Source organism: Aegilops tauschii, chromosome 1 (assembly GCF_002575655.3).
Source record: "Aegilops tauschii subsp. strangulata cultivar AL8/78 chromosome 1, Aet v6.0, whole genome shotgun sequence".
In the NCBI taxonomy this organism is placed as follows: Eukaryota; Viridiplantae; Streptophyta; class Magnoliopsida; order Poales; family Poaceae; genus Aegilops; species Aegilops tauschii.
Window position 1 is genome coordinate 433,553,997 of NC_053035.3, and position 18,844 is coordinate 433,572,840.

At 44.7% G+C, this 18,844-nt stretch overlaps 2 protein-coding genes across 2 annotated transcripts in view; one reads left to right on the plus strand and one right to left on the minus strand.

Moving 5' to 3' along the window:
- LOC141037135 (endo-1,4-beta-xylanase 1-like) overlaps positions 1-3,875 on the plus strand; it is a 30,310-nt gene extending 26,435 nt beyond the window's left edge. Inside the window, exon 2 of the mRNA XM_073506372.1 lies at positions 2,253-3,875. Coding sequence (XP_073362473.1) covers positions 2,253-2,898 — 646 coding nt within the window. The 3' untranslated portion in view covers positions 2,899-3,875. The remainder of the gene's footprint in view (positions 1-2,252) is intronic.
- A 1,799-nt stretch (positions 3,876-5,674) lies between these two features.
- The window catches only part of LOC109743074 (uncharacterized), a 110,000-nt gene continuing 96,830 nt past the window's right edge, over positions 5,675-18,844 (minus strand). The window contains exons 2-4 of the mRNA XM_073500436.1: positions 6,870-7,457; positions 5,862-6,482; positions 5,675-5,829 (exon numbers count right to left, since the gene is read on the minus strand). Coding sequence (XP_073356537.1) covers positions 5,701-5,829; positions 5,862-6,482; positions 6,870-7,457 — 1,338 coding nt within the window. The 3' untranslated portion in view covers positions 5,675-5,700. The remainder of the gene's footprint in view (positions 5,830-5,861; positions 6,483-6,869; positions 7,458-18,844) is intronic.

Below are 18,844 nucleotides of genomic sequence, written 5' to 3' on the forward strand. Positions count from 1 at the left end.
TCGGATTTTGTACTGATCTTGAGAATTACAATATCTACAATCAAACTCCTCAACATTATGGTCAATACGTGCCACTAGTGCACGTGTTGAACTACGGTAACTACCATGGAGATACCCTGGTAAGATTTTTTACTATTACGACATCCGTGCATCTTTTGCATACTTCTAAAACTAGTACATCATTGCTAACTATGAAGTTATTACTATGTTTTTCAACAGAGAATCCCAGAGGATTGTGTGCCTCATTTGATGTATCAGAATGGCAGCCTTCGTGTTTTGAACTTATATCTAGGTCATCCTACGAATCTCAACTGTCCATACTGGATTTCTAGAAGAAGTGGAGACATGCTAATCAGAGAATGAAAAAAATGTATGGACAGTCGTAAGGAGGTTCTTGGAAGCAAAAGGAAGCGCCGCGCAAGAATTGGAGACAGGATGATCTCCATTCTCCATAATGGAGAGTCAGGGTCTATATTGTTTTATGCTATTTTACCTTAAATAGGGTATTTAGGTCCTGCCTATACTGATGATCATGTGCTAAGAACAATTAAGTAGGGTTGGTTCGATGACTATCAGGATGATGATCGTATGACTTGTTATTAATAACGAGTAGAAGTTGTATGATGATGATTAGTAGGACTTGTTAGGATTAGTATTACTTTGGACAAACTCGCTACTCGCGGTCTCGAGACTTGTAATGTTCTATCTTTGTTCGGTCTTTTGAATTCGGAGATTAATATGGTGAATTGTATTCGGAGACTAATCTTCTATTGTATTCGATGAATCTGCTGTTGCTGTGTGGTGCTGTTTATATTCTGTCCAATAATATATTTTGTAATCTGTGCAAATATCAGAAAAGAAAAAAAAATCCCTAATATACATACTAATGGCGCATCACCCCAACGTGCGCCATTAGTATGCCAAAGGATAGTAATGGCGCATTACCCAGCAGTGCGCCATTAGTATGGCAAAGCACATGGGTAAATATGGCCCCCTGGGAGGCATACTAATGGCGCACCGTGGCCTATACTAATGGCGTACTGCCTGGTGCGCCATTAGTATACCAGATACTAATGGCGCACCAGTGGTGCGTCATTAGTAAAAAATACTAGTGACGTGATACTAGTGGCGCACCAGTAGTGCGCCATTAGTAGGCAAAACTGGTGCGCCATTAGTAGGCCTTTTCCTAGTAGTGGCGGTCTATGTGTGGAGTAATAGTAGTAGATGTAGGCAGGAGTCGGTCTACTAATCTTGGACGTGATGCCTATATAATGATACTTGTCTGGATATCGTCATGATTATTTGAAGTTTTATCAATTGCCCAACAGTAATTCATTTACCCACCGCTTGCTATTTTTCTCGGGAGAAGCCACTAGTGAAATCTACGGGCCCCGGGTCTCTTCTTTATTATATTTGCCTTTGTGATCTATTTTTATTTTCAGATCTATTAAACCAAAAATACAAAAATACGTTGCTGCAATTTATTCTTATTTATTTTATCCCGCGTTCCCGCGAGATCTATTTATCCAATCTATCATATTTTTACCCCGTCTACTTGCCAATTTATGGCGCCGTTACTCGAAAGGGATTGACAACCCTTTTAATACGTCGGGTTGCGAGTATTTGTTATCTGTGTGCAGGTGCCGTTCACGTAGTGTTGCGTGGTTCTCCTACTGGTTCGATAACCTTGGTCTCATCATGGAGGGAAATACCTACCGTTGTTGTGCTGCATCATCCCTTCCTCTTTGGGAAAATACCGACGTAGTTCTAGCAGACGTCAAAAGGAATTTCTGGCGCCGTTTCCGGGGAGACATCATCAACACCTACCAGGTTCCTAATCATAAATCTCATCTCTTTGCAATTTACATTATTTGGTCATTTGCCTCTCGTTTTCCTCTCCCCCACTTCACAAAAATTTGCCGTTTTATTTGTCCTCTTTTTTGTTCGCCGTTTTCTTGTGGGATCTGTTTTTGAGTGCAATCTTATTTGTTACTTTTGCCGTTATGGATAGTTCTTCCTCTATTGCGTGCACTCCCGAGAACGAGGTTCTGAACTTTAAACAAAGGGGAGGAGAGAATTTAAAAGATGCTTGGTATAGGATTTGCAATGCTCATAATAGATCTATCCGTAAGCAATCTATCGTTGTTCTTCTTCGCTGTTTTTATGTGGGCATCACCACTTGGTATAGATTTGTTCTTGATACGATTATTGGTGAAAATTTTCTTGATGTGTCCCTCTGTTGATGCTTTTAGTGCTATGAGGAAGTTAGTGGGCTCATCACCTCTTATGATTAATGAAACAACTTTGACTTTGGAGCATGTTATGAAAAGACTAGATGCTATTGAAAAGAAAATGCTTACCGAAGAACATTTTGAAAGCCTAGATAAAAAGATGCATGGCTGCGGCGTGGCGGTGCGCGGCATCGGCCTGCAGGGCCACATGCAGAACCCGGTCGGGGAGGTCATCTGCGCCGCCATCGACAGGCTCGCCAAGACGGGCGTGCCCGTCTGGTTCACCGAGCTGGACGTGCCCGAATACGACGCCGACCTCTGCGCCAAGGACCTGGAGGTGGTGCTTCGGGAGGCGTGCGCGCACCCGGCGGTGGAGGGTATCATCTTCTGGGGGTTCATGCAGGGCACCATGTGGCGCAACAACTCCTGGCTTGTCGACGCCGACGGCACTGTCAACGAGGCCGGCCAGATGTTCCTCAATCTCCAAAAGGAGTGGAAGGCGGACGCGCGCGGGAACGTCGACGGCGACGGCGACTTCAAGTTCAGGGGCTTCTACGGCAGGTACATCGTGGAGGTCATGACGGCGACGGGGAAGCAGATGCTCCAGACCTTCACCATGGAGAAAGGGGACAACACACCTCTCCTCGTGGATTTGGCCCACGCCTGACAGTGAATCCATCTGATAAGAAACTATGTATTTATACCAATCTAATTACATCATGCATTATTTTTGTGTACAACGGTAATCATACGCTCATGTGATTGAAGTGACGACACGTAAGAAATAAGGTTGTATAATTTTTATATTTTTTTAACACAGTACAAACGGAAGCGCTCATATACACGCGCATAATTTTCACATTCTAAGGTAACTGGTATTGTATTTTGTAAGCGAAGGTATTGTACTCCTAAATCTGATGAAGACGATTAAAGCAAAAGGCCTATTGGTCAGACAAAGAGATACCCTAGCAGCAACAGCAGCAAGAGCTGAGGAGGAAGCAAGAAGCGCGCCTTTGACAACGCAAACGCCAAGGGGCTGGAAAATGTAATGTTCGCCATGGCCATGGCTCCAAAGACCCTCTAGAGTGGCTGGAAGAAGTGACCAAGAACTCCACCTATCTAAGCCGTCAGCACAAGGAGTAGGTAGTAGTTTTTATCATATTTTAAATATTTCAACGCCTGCCCAACGAACCTCTGTATTACCCAACGGGCTTTGTTACACCTACGTACATATTATAGGTAAAGTTACGTAACAGCTGACTTGGTGTGATTAGATTGAAAGAAGAAATAGCTGGGGCCCCACCCCATGAAAATCGGGGGGAGGGTGATTAGATTATTGAAGATTAAGTAAGGTTACGTAACTACCTAACGTAGGTGTAGGATTATTGATTACCCAACCCTTTCTGATAAGCTACAATTCAGGCTTATCATGATTTTCAACATGCTGCTTCTCATTTCCATCATTGAATTTTTTTTCCTGTAACTTAAATCAACAAGTACATGACAATAAGTAAGGGATCCAACAACATGATAACCAGAGATAGCAAGAAACAATACCGTGACACGCGCAAAAGAACGTGCGGACTCGGGAATACCAACTCGAATATCGTTCCTTGTATGTGTTTTTGTTCATGCTAACGGTCTTTGCGGCTTATTTATAGAATGGACATATGTAGTTGTTGTCATCAAACAGTTTACTTATGGGCCATTTTATCGTTCACATAGTTCGCTTGTATTCGTTTGTATTTACCAAGATAGAAGTCCAAGCCCATCTCCTTCTTTCGCCGTCCAAAGCAACCCAACAGTCGGGTCCAAGGAAAGGCCACTACGCACACCTCCCATGGTGCACGACCCTGCCTGGCTTTCAACGCTGTGGTCTGACCGGAGATTCCTACTCAGAACAACCAACACAGCTCGGTGCCATCCGGGCACACCAGACTCCAAATACCAGGCAACACACATATATTTTATGCGACGCTAGCCGTGTCGGCAAAAGTCATCTCCCTTGGATTCATTTGCTTTCCTAGATGTTTAAAGAGGGGCTGCTTTATAAATTAACATCAAAATGCGTTGGATAAACAAGAATGCAAAAGGTAATGAACATCTAAAAGCATCGAACAGGCTAACAAATAGGGATAACTACCCCTGGATCATAGCAACTGTTTGTTCATAGTTGTCGCACTTACACATGACATCCTTCCTAGCCACTGATCTTTATCGCAGATCAATCTGGGCCCGTGTACTTTGCCTCGAGTGCGTGGTGGACTCATGTTGACAAGTGAAGTCGTGAGGGAGTTGGTTGGCCGTCGTTGTTTACGTATGGCTGAGTCCGGATAGACATGGAAAAACATAATATCCACCCAGCTGCAAGGGTCAAAACATGGGCAACGCTAAAAAAGGTGAGAAACATACTTACCCGGCATGTTGTCAATATGGGGCCTGGCCGACTATCTTCTTTGCTAGTTGCTACCACGGTTTCGTTCGGCTTGCATCGTTCCTGGTGGGAGTCCTGGTCATGTGGCCCCGGATAGCCAGCGAGGAGTTCCCCTGAAAGCTAAGTGAACTATTTGAAACACAGATTTTATTATCTGCAAAATAAAACGATTCCATGATTATGTTTTTTAGAAGATAAGTATAAATAGGTAGATTGTGTACTACAGCCATGATGTGTTGGAATAGTTGGTGGCCACAAGCGCATGAATCATCGCAGTAACTCCACTAAAAAAATCATGTTCTTTTTTTTAAAACGGAGACAAAAGTAATAGCCTCATCCATTAACTAAGAAGGAGAGAGTCGCCCAGTTAATTTACGGAAAATCATATCAAAACCATTATAAACTTGCTCATGACAGTTGAAGAAGAACACACCAACAAGCATGCCAACTACTTACGAATCATGAAGACACATGACCACAAAGGCAGGACGACAAATACACCCAACACGATACTACTGCCACCCTCTTGTACTCCCTCCGTCCCAAAATTCTTGTCTTAGATTTGTCTAAATACGAATGTATCAAGTCACGTTTTAGTATTAGATACATCCATATCTAGACAAATCCAAGACAAGAATTTTGAGAAGGAGGGAGTAGAATATAGGTCAACTGCACCCTATCTAGCAACTAGCCTTGTCCCCGAAACTAATACTGCATGAATACGCGCTGTGATTCTATAATATTCACCAACCATTTCTTGTTGCTTGGCACAAGAAACACTTACAAACAGAAGTATTCCCTCATGCGCCAGGGAAAATTAGATGCTAGATTTTTCTATTTAGGGAGTGGCCATAATGGCTAGCTTTATTAACTTGAACAACGATTACATCATTTGCCAGGACAGAAAGGATCCAGTCTGGAGGGTCATCAACCCATTTAAAAGAAATTTATTCAAATAACTAACTCTGGCTGCTAGTTATTATCATGAGCAATTTTAACATGGTCCCTCTTAGCTCCTCTTTTCACATGATATAGTTAGTATCGCGTTATTCGAAAGTGGTGGAACACATTACATAACATGGACACCACTGTGGCGATACAATGAACATGCCTACACGGATCACCTCGAGAAGCAAGCAAAAAACCACCTATATAGTCCTTTTCCTAAACACAACCAAAAAAGGTTTATCGCTTACAGTCAGCCATGTCTTATCCTTATAAACATGCAAACCTAGGTCTCTGCATGGCCCCTTGTCAACACATGAAACTATCTTATATCCCGAGAGATCTATGCCATGCCTCTCAACCCGGAACACCCCAAACGATCTTAGGCCCTCTTCACTGCCGGCGGCCACGTGTTTAGGCTCTCCTGATGACGACTCCGGCACCTGTCCAGTAAGGTGCCAATCTAGCACATCAGAGCAAAAGCTTCTCAAGTCGTGGAACTTGATCCATATGTCACTCGACAGGCGGATCGGCTCAGTGGCAGAAGCATGTTCTGGCAACGGAGTGAATCGCAGGGGTGTGCCGAGGAGAGTCTCGCTGCGCTCCTCGACCACAAAATGTAGGCACCGTAGACCGGTTGGGACAGCTTTGAGGCCACCACCGCTCGCAGGTTTGGCTGGGAGGATGTAGTAATTTGACTTGCTATTTAGCACGTTGCCTTCTATGTCATAGACCAGTTGGGTGGCGTTGTTGGCAGAGCAAGGCAGGGTGGTGATGGCGAGGAGATGGAGGAGGAAGAACATATTCAAGGAGAAACTCTTTGGTAAGTTGCAAGTGCTAGTTTCCCTAGTTTGAGGCATCTCCATCTTGAGCTGTCATTGCAAATAACATGAGGTAAGAACGATAGCACTAGCACCGCAGGCAAGAAAAAAATGAGTAGGACACCGACATAGAAGAATGAACAACAATAAACAGTTAGGACAGAGCGGTATGCCATCTAGTTCTTCAAATGAGCATCTTCAAAGCACCAAGTTTAATCTGCATAAGATCAGTATATGTTCTTCATACTGTATGCAGAATAGAGCACATTGACTCGTGCCAGAAGCATTTCCTGTTGCAATACAATGAACTTGCGCACAGATCAACACCAGAAACAAGCAAATAAAAAACACCTACAACCTCTCTTTCCTAAAGACAACGATAAAAGGCTTATTGCTCAAGGTCAGCCACGTCTTGTCCTTAGTAGCGTGCAAACCTACATCTTTGCATGGCCCCTTGTCAACACATGAAACTATCTTATATCCCAAGAGACCTGTGCCATGCTTCTCAACCCGGAACACCGCAAACGATCTTAGGCCCTCTTCACTGCCGGCGGCCACGTGTTTAGGCTCACCTGATGACGACTCCGGCACTTGTCCGGTAAGGTGCCAATCTAGCCTTTTAGAGCAAAAACTATCGAAATCATGGAACTCGATACAGATGTCGCTCGACAGGCGAATCGGCTCGCTGGCTGAAGCGTGTTCTGGTAGTGGCGTGAACCACAGGGCGGTGCCGAGGACAGCCTCGCTGCGCTCCTGGAACACGAAGTGCAGACACCGCAGGCCAGTAGGCAAAGCTCTAAGGCCCCGGCCGCTCGCACGTTTAGCAGGGAGGATGTAGTAATTTTGCTTGCTACTTAGCACGTTGCCCTCCGTGTCATAGACTAGTTGGGTGGCGTTGCTGGCAGAGCAAGGGAGGGTGGTGATGGCGAGGAGCTGGCGGAGGAGGAGTAAGAGCATATTCAAGGAGGAACTCTTTGGTAAACTGCAAGCGCTAGTTTCCCTAGTTTGAGCCTTCTGCATCTTGAACTGTCATCCCAAATAACATGATGTAAGAACGATAAGCACCACAAGCAAGAAATAATGAGAATGATACTGGCATAGAATGAACAAAAATTAACAGTTAGGACAGAGCAGTATGCCATCCAGTTCTTCAAATGAGCATCTTATATGTACTAAGTTCAATCTGCATAAGATCTGTATGCTCTTCATAGTGTACGCAAAATACAGTGATTACATAATTGAATCTAGCAAAAGGTAGTTTCTCTCGAACAAAAACAACCCACCCACTCAATCAATTCTAGCATCAAAGATATGATTTTCCTATCCACTTCTTCAGCTATTAAGAAATTATACTGCAGTTCAACCAGTCTTCCCCGAGCTTGTACCTAGCCTAGCCTGTGGAGTACTAGAAGGAAGGTTGTTGGTCATGACCGTTTGACTATAGCGGGGAGCAATAATTCTTTCTGGGTAACATAGAAAAATTACTATAGATCTACAATTTTATTATCTTACCCTACTAGAAAAGTGTCTTAGACACACTCCTTTGGGGTTAAAATGGTGATTTAATTATTGGCTTATTTTAACCTTGATTTAGGTTTAGTTTGTTGTTGCTCAAGTTTCCTGTGCTGAAGTAAATTTATTATGCACCTTCATTCATGAGAAACTAAGTGCAACAATAGACAAAAAGTTAGATGGCCAAATAATAAAGTTGGCAAAAAATACAATTGTTAGGTAAAGGAGGTCAACACAATCCGCCTCAATACCAAACAAAATATGGCCATACTACATTGATCTATTCATACCCCGAAGGGAGGATGGGACAAAAGAGAGGAGAAATACGAAAGGAGCGGGTCGTCTTCATGTTATGAAAATTACTCAAGAAATTCAATCTCGTCCACATAATTAGTATCAAAATGATACAAAATGGTGCAACTCATTGCATAACAAGAACATGCGTAGTGATATGATGAACTTGTGCACCGATCAACACAAAGAATAAAGCATAAAGCAACTAAACTCGTGCACTAATCAAAATAAAGGTATGAAGGTTCTATCCCGTCTTGCTGTGGTCATTGCGACCAATACCAAAGAACATGTGCATGTCTCGATAAAACATGCCTCCCGATCCAGTGGATAGTCGACTGGTGCATCGACCTAACTTGGTGGTGGTGGAGGTAATGGTGTTGTGAGTACTTTTGGTGCCCTTGTTTGTTCTTTCATGATCATTGATCTCCTCCCCCACTTCCCCATTGTATGGCAATAAATTAGTGGTTCGGCAATCTGCTTTACATTGCTGTGCTTATTTTGTCTTATTTTTTTCATCGGGATGGAAGAAAATCGAGATGCAAGATATAAACGATGACTTTGAAATACTTTGATGTAAAATTTTCATGTTATTAGGGAGCTTGTATATTTGTGTTTGTTCCAATGCCCTCCTTACATGTACTCCTTCAAGTAATTAATAAAATTGGGTTGCCTATCTAACTAAAAGGTAAATTATGGGTGAGTCTGTGTACCTAGTACATAAACAAAATAAATAAAAGAGAACATGCATTTTGTTAATCTTGTGTGGGAAACAAAATTACAAGACCCCCTATATTGTCTAATTTAGTTTATGATTTCAAATACTTGTTGAACCCACTTTTAATTATTTATTTTTATCATTATTATATTATTTAATATTTTTAAATAACTATTTTAAATTACTAATTTAATATACGGTTTCAAATACTTGTTGGCCCTAGTTTTAATTATTTATTCTTCTCATTATTCTTATTATTTAATATTTTTAAATAACTGTTTCAAATTACTACTTCAATTAATTATTTAAAATTTCTTTATATTATATTTATTTGTTATTATTTTTATTTAATATTTGTAGATAACTCTATTTTCGACAAGAGAGAAATGGACCCATCTTTTTTCCATGTGCTTGTATGACCAACTCAAGCATCCATGCCAAGTGGTTTTCACATCGGCAATTTTTCATATTTTGAAGTATTTGTTGAAAAACGGCCGATAAATGGTCACACGTGTCACAACGTCTAAACGGTGTCATAAGTCGTTATCTTCATGCATGAATGCCTCGTTTGTCCATGCCAGTCAGCTGCAAAAAGTTTGGGTCATTTCTCGAAAGTTGAAAAAACCACCTGTTGAAAGGAGGGTGTCGGACTAGCTCATATGGGTGCATCGGCGAGCACGTGGTTTTGTCGACAAGAGAGAAATGGCCCCATGTTTTCAAAATTTAAACATTGAATAATTATGAATAAATAAATAAATAAATATATGAATAACCGTGAATAAATAAATAAAATATATAAAAAAGGAATAAGCAGGAATCAAAATAAATGATTGTTTGAAATTTAACTGGTTCTATTATGTCAAATCTGAAAATTAAATAAATAAGGAAAGAAATACAAAACAAATTAAACAAAAAACACGCCTATGGCATTGGCCCAATGCGCACACAATGCCTCAGCTCGCCTCGCCGGCTATTGGGCCAGCTCAATCGCGCTTCTCCTCCGGCGACAGCCTCACCCGGAACTTCCTTGCCGGAGCATGCATCCGGTCTGAGCCGGCCTCGCGGACCGGCGGCACCGGAATGCCCCCGGTGCTAAGCTTGGTGTGGGCGTGTGGCCGGAGACCCCCTGTATGACTCCCGTGAGCGTCAGGCTGTCGAGCCTTCGCTTAAGAGAATCGCGAACGGGCCGGCCCAGTTGGAGCTAGCAAAATACAGGCGTGTAAAAAAAACTCGCCAGAAAATTATTGCACGAGTAAAGCTCAAACTCGCAAGCTGCCTCTAGTGGATACCTCATCCCAACGAACAGACCTAACATGTTCTAGTGTTAGGTTTGGAGCGCCCCACTTTAAGAACCAATTTGCATCACCTGATAAGTAAAACTACTATGTGCAACAGCAGCTCTGTTTCTTTTTTTCAAACTTTTCAACATTTCTTGAAAAAAAAACAATCTTCCTTAAATAAAATAACGTTTGAAAATCGTGAACAAATTTAGAGATTGGATCAAACTTTTAAAAACATCAACATTTATTGAAAACATGAACAAAAATTTGAAATTTCAAATGATGAACAATTTTTAAATATACACTGAACATTTTGTGATATACACTGAACAGTTTTTAAATACACACTGAACATTTTTTGATATATGCTGCACAAATATCTAAATACACATTGAACATTTTCGTGATATACGATGAACAATGTTTAAATATGCATCAAACATTCTTGTGAATATATGTTGAACAATTTTAAAATACACAATGAACATTTTATTAAATATACGATGAACATTTTCGTATATAAATATGCAATGAACTGTGTATAATACATGAAAAAGAAAACAAAAAAGAAAAAAAGACGTAAAAGAAAAGAAAGAAATAGAAACAAAAAAAAGGAAATGAAAAAAGCAGGAAAAAGAAGAAAAAGCATCGCGCCCGTGGGCCGGCCGAATGGGGCGTCGGGTGTGGAGGCTTTAGCGGAGCCACGTCCTTTTGACGCCTGCGGGCGTCAAATAGGATCTGCCGTGTGGCCGTGGCAGTTTTAAGTTTTAACTGCATGAACTTGGTGTGGCCGTGGCAGTTTTAATGCAGGTGCTTACAGAGGCAATAAGGCTTCGAAACTCCATGATGCCATCGGAAGAGCTTATCCTGACACCACTCACAATCTTCAGGAGCAGAACGCCGAAGCTGTACACGTCGGACTTGACGGAGAAGATGCCCTCTGTCGAGTACGTCGACGCACAAGACTACTCCTCCATCCCTCCCAGCCAACATCTTAATTCGCAATGCCTCCTCGGGTGCCCCCTCCGGGTCACGCCGCCTCTCGTGCAGCTCTCTCTGAGGGTACACCAGGAAACCGTAGTCCGGTGTGGAGCACAACGATGACTAGGAAGGAAAGGATGGTCCACACAAAGGACTAGCACTGGATAATTCACTTCATAGTGACGCCTGTGCATGTGTCTATAACCCCCTGAACACTATACTTTGGTGAGAAGCAATGCATGCTAGATGTTTGCAAATGCATAAATTGGCATCGTTTTGTTAGCCATACATGAAGGAACATTTTTTTCTCGAATATGCACGAGTGTGCATATTATATATTAAAGAAGAAAGGCAAAAGAGTGCCTCCACCATAGTTCATAAGGGTTTCGTTACAACTCACTCCTCACTACTAGCCCACCTAAGCAATCCACGAAAGAAAGGATCAACATTCCCTTTAAACTTTCCGGCACCCAGCCAAGTCATGCCCTCGGACCTCACCCTACTCAGGAGCACACTAATCGAAGGGCACGCTCCGTCGAACACAATAGCATTGCGATGCTTCCACAGTTCCCAAAGTGTTAGAATGAAAATTGTATGCAGATCCTTCCTTCGTAGGTTACATGGCTCTTGCTTCTCCCGTAGCCATGGGCCAAGGGAGTCCCGTGGCGTCGGCGTCCAGTCCAACTTGCCCAAAGCTTGACATGTGATAGCCCATACCGATCTGGCAAACACGCATGTTAGTAGCACATGGTTTGTCGTTTCTTCCTGCTGGTCGCACAAAGGGCATGCGTCCTGACGCGGTAATCCTCTCCGTGCGAGTCGATCCGAGGTCCAACATCGGTCCCTCAACGCAAGCCATGTAAAGAACTTGCAAGTGGAAGGTGCCTGAGACTTCCATGTCAGCTCCGCCATGGGCTCAACAGTCCGGCCCCAAAACATTGCCGCGTATGCCGACCTCACCGAGTACTGGCCATTTGTCTCCCATGCCAAAGATATCGTATCCGGCACATCCGCGTTTGGCTCCCATGCGCATACTCTTAACCATAACGAGAGGAATTCCTGTAGTGCCTCTTCTCCTAGCTCGGGGCCAACATCTAATGCCCAAGACCCATCCTCTATGGCCTGTGCAACCAGCCTCGTCGATATGACTCTCCGCGAGATCCAGCCATATATAGTTGGTGCAATGTCCTGCACCCTCAGACCAAAAATCCAACGATCTTCCCAAAAAAGTGTACTGAGCCCAGCATGTGCTTCGCTCCTAGTTGCTGCCTGGAAGAGTCTTTTCGCTTTCCTTGGAACTCTGATGTTAAATTCACTCCATGGTCTGCTAGTGTCCACCCGTTCGAGCCATGGCCATCTGGCCTGCATGGCCACGTTTAGCCATCTAAGGTTTGGCAGCCCCAGGCCTTCCGCCCATTTCAGTGTGCACACCGAGTCCCAGGCGACAGCATAGTTGCCACCATTTGCAGCGGCCCTCCGGCACCAAAGGAACCCTCTGCACACCTTGTTCATCGCAGCTATTGTCTTCATCGGGAGATCCAAAGCCATCATGGCATGGATGGGCATGGCGCATAGTACTGACTGGACCAAAGTTAGCCGTCCACTCTTTGGCATTAGTGCCGCCTTCCACTTCGGCTAATAGTTTGCCATCTGGTCGACAAGGTATTGCAACTGCGCCGGTGATTGCTTCCTTAGAGACAACGGTAAACCCAGGTACTTGATTGGGAAGGATCCTCTCGGGCATCCCAGCTCCACACTAGCCAATGTGATTTCCTGATCATTGCATCTTATAGGGAGAGCCACTGATTTTGCCATATTTATCCGCAGCCCCGACGCTTCCCCAAACATCTCAAAGATTCGCTTGCTAATCTCCAGCTCCACTGGCTTTGGTTCGATGAACACCACCACGTCATCCGCAAAGATGGATAAACGTTGCCTCACTCCAGAACACGCCAAAGGCTCCAAAATGCCTCTGCTCGTGGCTCGCTCAAACATCCTTTGTAGAGGCTCCATGGTGAGGATGAATAGCATTGGCGATATCGGGTCACCCTGCCTTAGCCCCTTGCAGTTGTAAACGGTGTCCCCGGGGTCTCCATTCACCATAACCTTGGTGGTGGATGTTGCAAGAATCCCACAGATCCAAGACCGCCACCTAGGGATGCTGCATCACCTCAATCAGGAAAGGCCACTGAATAGAATTAAATGCCTTCGATATATCTAGCTTGAGCGGCACCGCTGGGTTCCGTAGGGCATTTAGCTTGCTAGCTGTACTTTGCACCAACATGAAGTTGTCATGTAGGGATCTGCCCTTCACGAAAGCACTCTGATGATTGCCCACAAGCTTCAGCAACTGCATCACCAATTTGCACGCAAGCACTTTCTCGAAGATTTTTATAGCCCCATTAACAAGGTTGATCGGCCTAAAATCTGTCACCTCCAGAGCACCATCCTTCTTGGGCAGAAGAGTCACTAGGGACTTGTTGATTGCAGCCATTCCACGAACATCCCCATTGTAGAAACAGTTCATGGCCTTCATGAAGTCCACTCGTATAATGTTCCAGCATGTGGCATAAAAACGGCCAGTGAACCCATCCGGTCCTGGCGCCTTATCCGGAAGCATAGCTTTGATGACGCTTTCCACTTCCTTAGAGGTGAAAGGTTCCTCCAACTGAGATAAGTCCAGCTACGGCAAGTCCAACTCATGTAGGTTAAGTGTGTAGTTCCTGGAGGTAGTACTGCCAAATGCCGCACCAAAATGCGCATCCACCGCGAACGCCACCTCATCTTGCCCGGAGTAGACGTTCCCATTGTACTTTACCATCCGGAGAACATTCTTCCTTTGCCGATGACTCGCTTGCTGATGGAAAAGCCTTGTGCTACCGTCACCCTCACGCAGCTGCAACAATCTCGATCGCTGCCTTGCAATGGTTCTCTCAAGGGAACACGACCCAAGTAGCTTCCTCTTCAAACAACTCCTCAAATCCCGCTCCGCATCCGAGAGCGCCCTAGATTCCATGGCCGTATCCAGCTGTTTTATCACCTCCATTGCAATCAAGATTTGAAGTTTCACATTCCCAATCCAACGGGCGCTCCACCGCTGAAGATTGATCGCCGTGGCCCTCAACTTCTTATGGAGTGTTAGGTAGTCATTTGTAGCCACCGCCGTCGAATCCCATGCCATCCGTACCGTATCCACGAACCCCTCCGCTTTGATCCAAAAAGCCTCGAACTTGAATCTTTTCCGCGTACTTATGTCCATGTTCATATCCAACATGAGAGGACAATGGTCCGAAACCGCTGTCCCAAGGGCAGAGAGCAAGCATGATGGGAATGCTTCATCCCACTCGTTGGAGACAAACACGTGATCTATTTTCTCCAATGTCGCATTTTGCCTCCCGTTTGACCATGTATAGCGCCTCCCATTGAGATAACGCTCCTTGAGCTCAAGCAAGTTTAACTTGGCTCTAAACCTTCCCAACATCCTTCGGTTAATCAGAGCATTGCTCTTATCCTCCTGCCTAGCCAGCAGGTTGAAATCTCCAGCCACCAACCAAGGACCCGCGTGCAAGTCCCGAATGTCAACTAAATCCTGCAAGAACTCTAGCTTGTGAGCCTCCTCCTACGGACCGTACACGCATGTGAGCCACCATGCCTGCTCATCCTCCGGACACTTGACGAGTGCGGTCAATGTATGGTGAGTATAGTGTGGATTGGACAATTGGGTGACGGGTGCATCCCAAGCCACCAAAATCCCACCCCGAGTGCCCTGTGCCGGCAAGTAGAAGAAATTTCCATATTTATTTCCGAGGCATTGTCGAACAATGTTTATCAATACATCATGCAGCCTGGTTTCTTGAAGAGAAACAATAGCCGGGTTGGCTGTTGTCACCACCTGGTAAAGGGCGTTGCTCCTAGCCCGGGCGTTTAGCCCACGTACATTCCACACTAACACTTTCAACGGTTGTGCATTCATTTCATACCCCCACGCGTCCACGTAGTCGGCACAACAACTAGACCACTCCGAGGCCATCCAACAAGGGCACCGGAGGTGACTCCCAGCCAAACAGGGCCAAGACCGCCGCGATGTGCGCCTCCGAGAGTGGGCGTGAGAACAAGTCGACTTACATCCGCAATGCATCGTCCGAGATGACCTCACCCTCATTTGCCAGGCACAATTTTCTAATCAGCACCTGTTGTTGCTTTGACACTGCATGCTTAGCAATCCTTGCGCTGCGCCTTGGAGTTGTTTCCATCCTCTACTTCTTCCTTGCCTGGCGGCCTGGGTTGCCACCCGCACAAGTAGCTGGCCTGGGCAGAACCGGTGAGAGCCTTAGCACATACCCGCGCAGAAGCCCCCCACATCAACGTGGAAAGAGGCATCCGGACTCGCATGCATGGGCGCAGGAGTGCATGGCGCTGGCTTCGCCGATTGGCCTGCTCCATCTCCCAGTGGGGCCTCTTGCTCCCCATGCATAGGCCTGCATGGCACGGGAGGCAAATTTGACAATTTTGACCTGGAAACGAAATAAATTCACAGAATGAACTGGGTGCGAAATTATTTCACACCCCTGACCCTTTTGTGTAGCGCCCGCCACGCCGGCGCCACACCCTACGGTGCAGCGCCTAGCTCTGGGGCGTTGCACCTATGTCCACCGTGGCAGCCCATGGGCCCGCACCCAGCAGTGCAACGCCTCTGAGCTAGGCGCCGCACATGTAATGTGCAGCGCCTAGCCGCTAGGCGCTACACATGTAATGTGCAGCGCCTAGCGGCTAGGCGCTGCACTGTGACTTATCTGCAACCGCGCCAGCCCTCTCCTCCCCCACCCACCCCATTGCCAGTTACAGAACAAACAGGGCGGCGGCCCTCTCCACTCCCCCTCTCAATCCCCTCTCCCAAATCCTTCTGATCCGACGATTTGGTCTGTGCATTTCTTCACCAATCCATCGTAGAAGGTACTCTCCTCCGATCCCCTTCTTTCTATCCTTAGAAAATATTATATTTTGAAGATTTGGGGAACCCTTGTTTGAATCTTGCATGTATTAGATTTGGGGAACTTTTGTTTGAATCTTGCATATATTAGATTTGGGGAACCCTTGTTAGATTAGAATGTGGTTTGGATAGATAGGTTGACATGTTATTTATATAGTTTGGATATATAGATTGACATGTTATTTCTATGGAAAAGTTATTTGTATGAGGTAGGCCTAGTTTAGTTTATTTGTACTGAAATTATACTCGTATTGAGAAAAATGCTTTGGATACATATGCTTTGAATCTTGCATGTAGTAGGCCTACTTTAGTTTTTTTGAATTGAAAAGATAATCGTGTTGACAAGAATGCTTTGTTGAAATTGTTAGGATGGTTTGGCTTCTCGATGATCATTGGGACAAACAACACCGGTCGTACGCTATGTCGGTGCAGCAGCGGGTAATACTGAAAGTGGCCGGTGTTATGAATTTTGTATTTTTTTCAAACACAAATGCCCCATATGTAATGTTATGATTTGTTTGTTTGTAGGAGCTTGCACCTCTGAAGCTTCGGTCTCACGGGATCAGCCTTGGAGGGATGCGCTATGATGAGCGGTACACACCGTATGTAAGGGAGGCAGGACTTCTCCCTTTCATTCAGTTGCTCCGCCGGTCGACGCCACCCAACAATGCTGCAGCACTCACCGCGCTTATTGATCATTGGAGGCCGGAGACACACACTTTCCATCTTCGGACCGGGGAGATGACCGTGACGCTGCAGGATATTGCTATGATCACCGGTCTTCCTATCGATGGCAATCCTTTATGTATGAACACCGATTCTGACGGGTGGCGCGCGCAGATGCAAGCCCTTATCGGTATGGTTCCTCCGGAGCCTCGGGAACCAGAAGCAGAAGATAAGAAGAAGGAAAGAGTCGCAGCGGGCGCTACTTTCACGTGGATATCATCGAACTTCTGTCATTGCCCTGATGATCACTAGTAGGAAAAGGGGCTTTTACCCCGGTTCATAAGGGCCTTTAGTCCCGGTTCTGGAACCGGGACTAAAGGGTCGTTACTAATGCCCTAGCCCTTTAGTCCCGGTTCTTACACGAACCGGGACTAAAGGCCGCCCACGTGGCCGGTGCGGGGAGCCCAGGCAGGAGGGCCTTTGGTCCCGGTTGGTGTCACCAACCGGGACCAATAGGCATCCACGCGTCAGCACCTGGCAGGAGCTGAGGTTTTTGTTTTTTTGAAAGGGGGTGGTTCTGGGGGGTTAATTTAGGTGTTTCATATATTGTGTTAGCTAGCTAATTAATAGAGAGAAGTGTCCTCTCTTATCTCCGTGCTTTGTCGACGCTACGTACTATATACGTATGGAGAGGAGTAGACACGCTAGCTAGTAATCAAATGAAGGAAACAGAAGATCGTCATGAACATATATATATATGCATACAGAGAGAAGTGATATCGACCACCTCTCCTTCTCCGAGATATTGGTCGAACAACAAGTTCTCGTATATCTATCCGACACTACCGGCTACATATATACAACAATTATCTCTTATAATACAATCTCCTAATTATATTGTAGGAACACAGGGTCCACATAGTATTCTCCGTTTTCAGCGATCACGTGGTCAAGGAAGAATGCCGCCAATTCCTCTTGAATTCCTCGCATACGATCTGGTGCTAGGAGTTGATCCCGCTTCCGAAAAATCTAATTTGAAGAAGGGGGTCAATACATATATATATATATATATATATATGAATAAATGAAACTCAACACAAATGATGGTAATAAAATAAAATTGTGAATATTATTGTTTACGCTCATAGGTATGGTAGCGGATGGACTCGCAAATGTAGTATCCACAGTAATTATTCCCGGGTTGCTGCCACAACCACTTTACAAGAAATAGAGGTCAATCAAACTGATAAGCAAGCATGCTAAATGGTATTGATCAAACTAGCGCTTGAATCACTAGGAGATGCGCGGAACATGCTACTATAGTACTTACTTTCGGGTGTCTAAATTGCAGCTGGTTCGGCAGTCCCGGGGCTTTTGAGGTGAATTTTCTCCAAACCCTGCCAGACAAAGAAAACAATTACTTGATATCAGGAAATGAACAAAGTTGCTGATATGGTGGATAATGATCAATTTAACTTACTTCTGGAGCATTTAAGTCATGTTCGCATAGTCCTGGGGATCTTTTCGTCTCGAGTCTAAGACGGTTACTACTCCCGGCTCAAGCTTAATCTCTAGGAGAATATAGTGGAAGCTGCGCATGCATGCATAAGTCATCAATTACATTACCATAACCTGGACTAATAAAGGGAAACCGAATATGCAGAAGACAGTAACACTCACTTGAAGTTGTAAGGAAAGAGTATTATATCTTTGTTTTGATTTATTACCAACGATTGTAGCAAGTTGGCCTCGGTATCTTTGGCATGAAATTTAACCTGATAGTCATCTATGAGATTTGTGTTAATGAACCCAATATCACCGAAGTAGTACTACTTACAGACAGTAGCAAGTGATCGTTGTTTTATCGAGGGACTTTAGATTGTAAAACTGGAAGAAATCCTCAAATGGAACATTCAGCAGTTCAATTCCAACGAGGTCATGCTCCGGTTTAACTCTCAGCGTTAAAGTACTCATC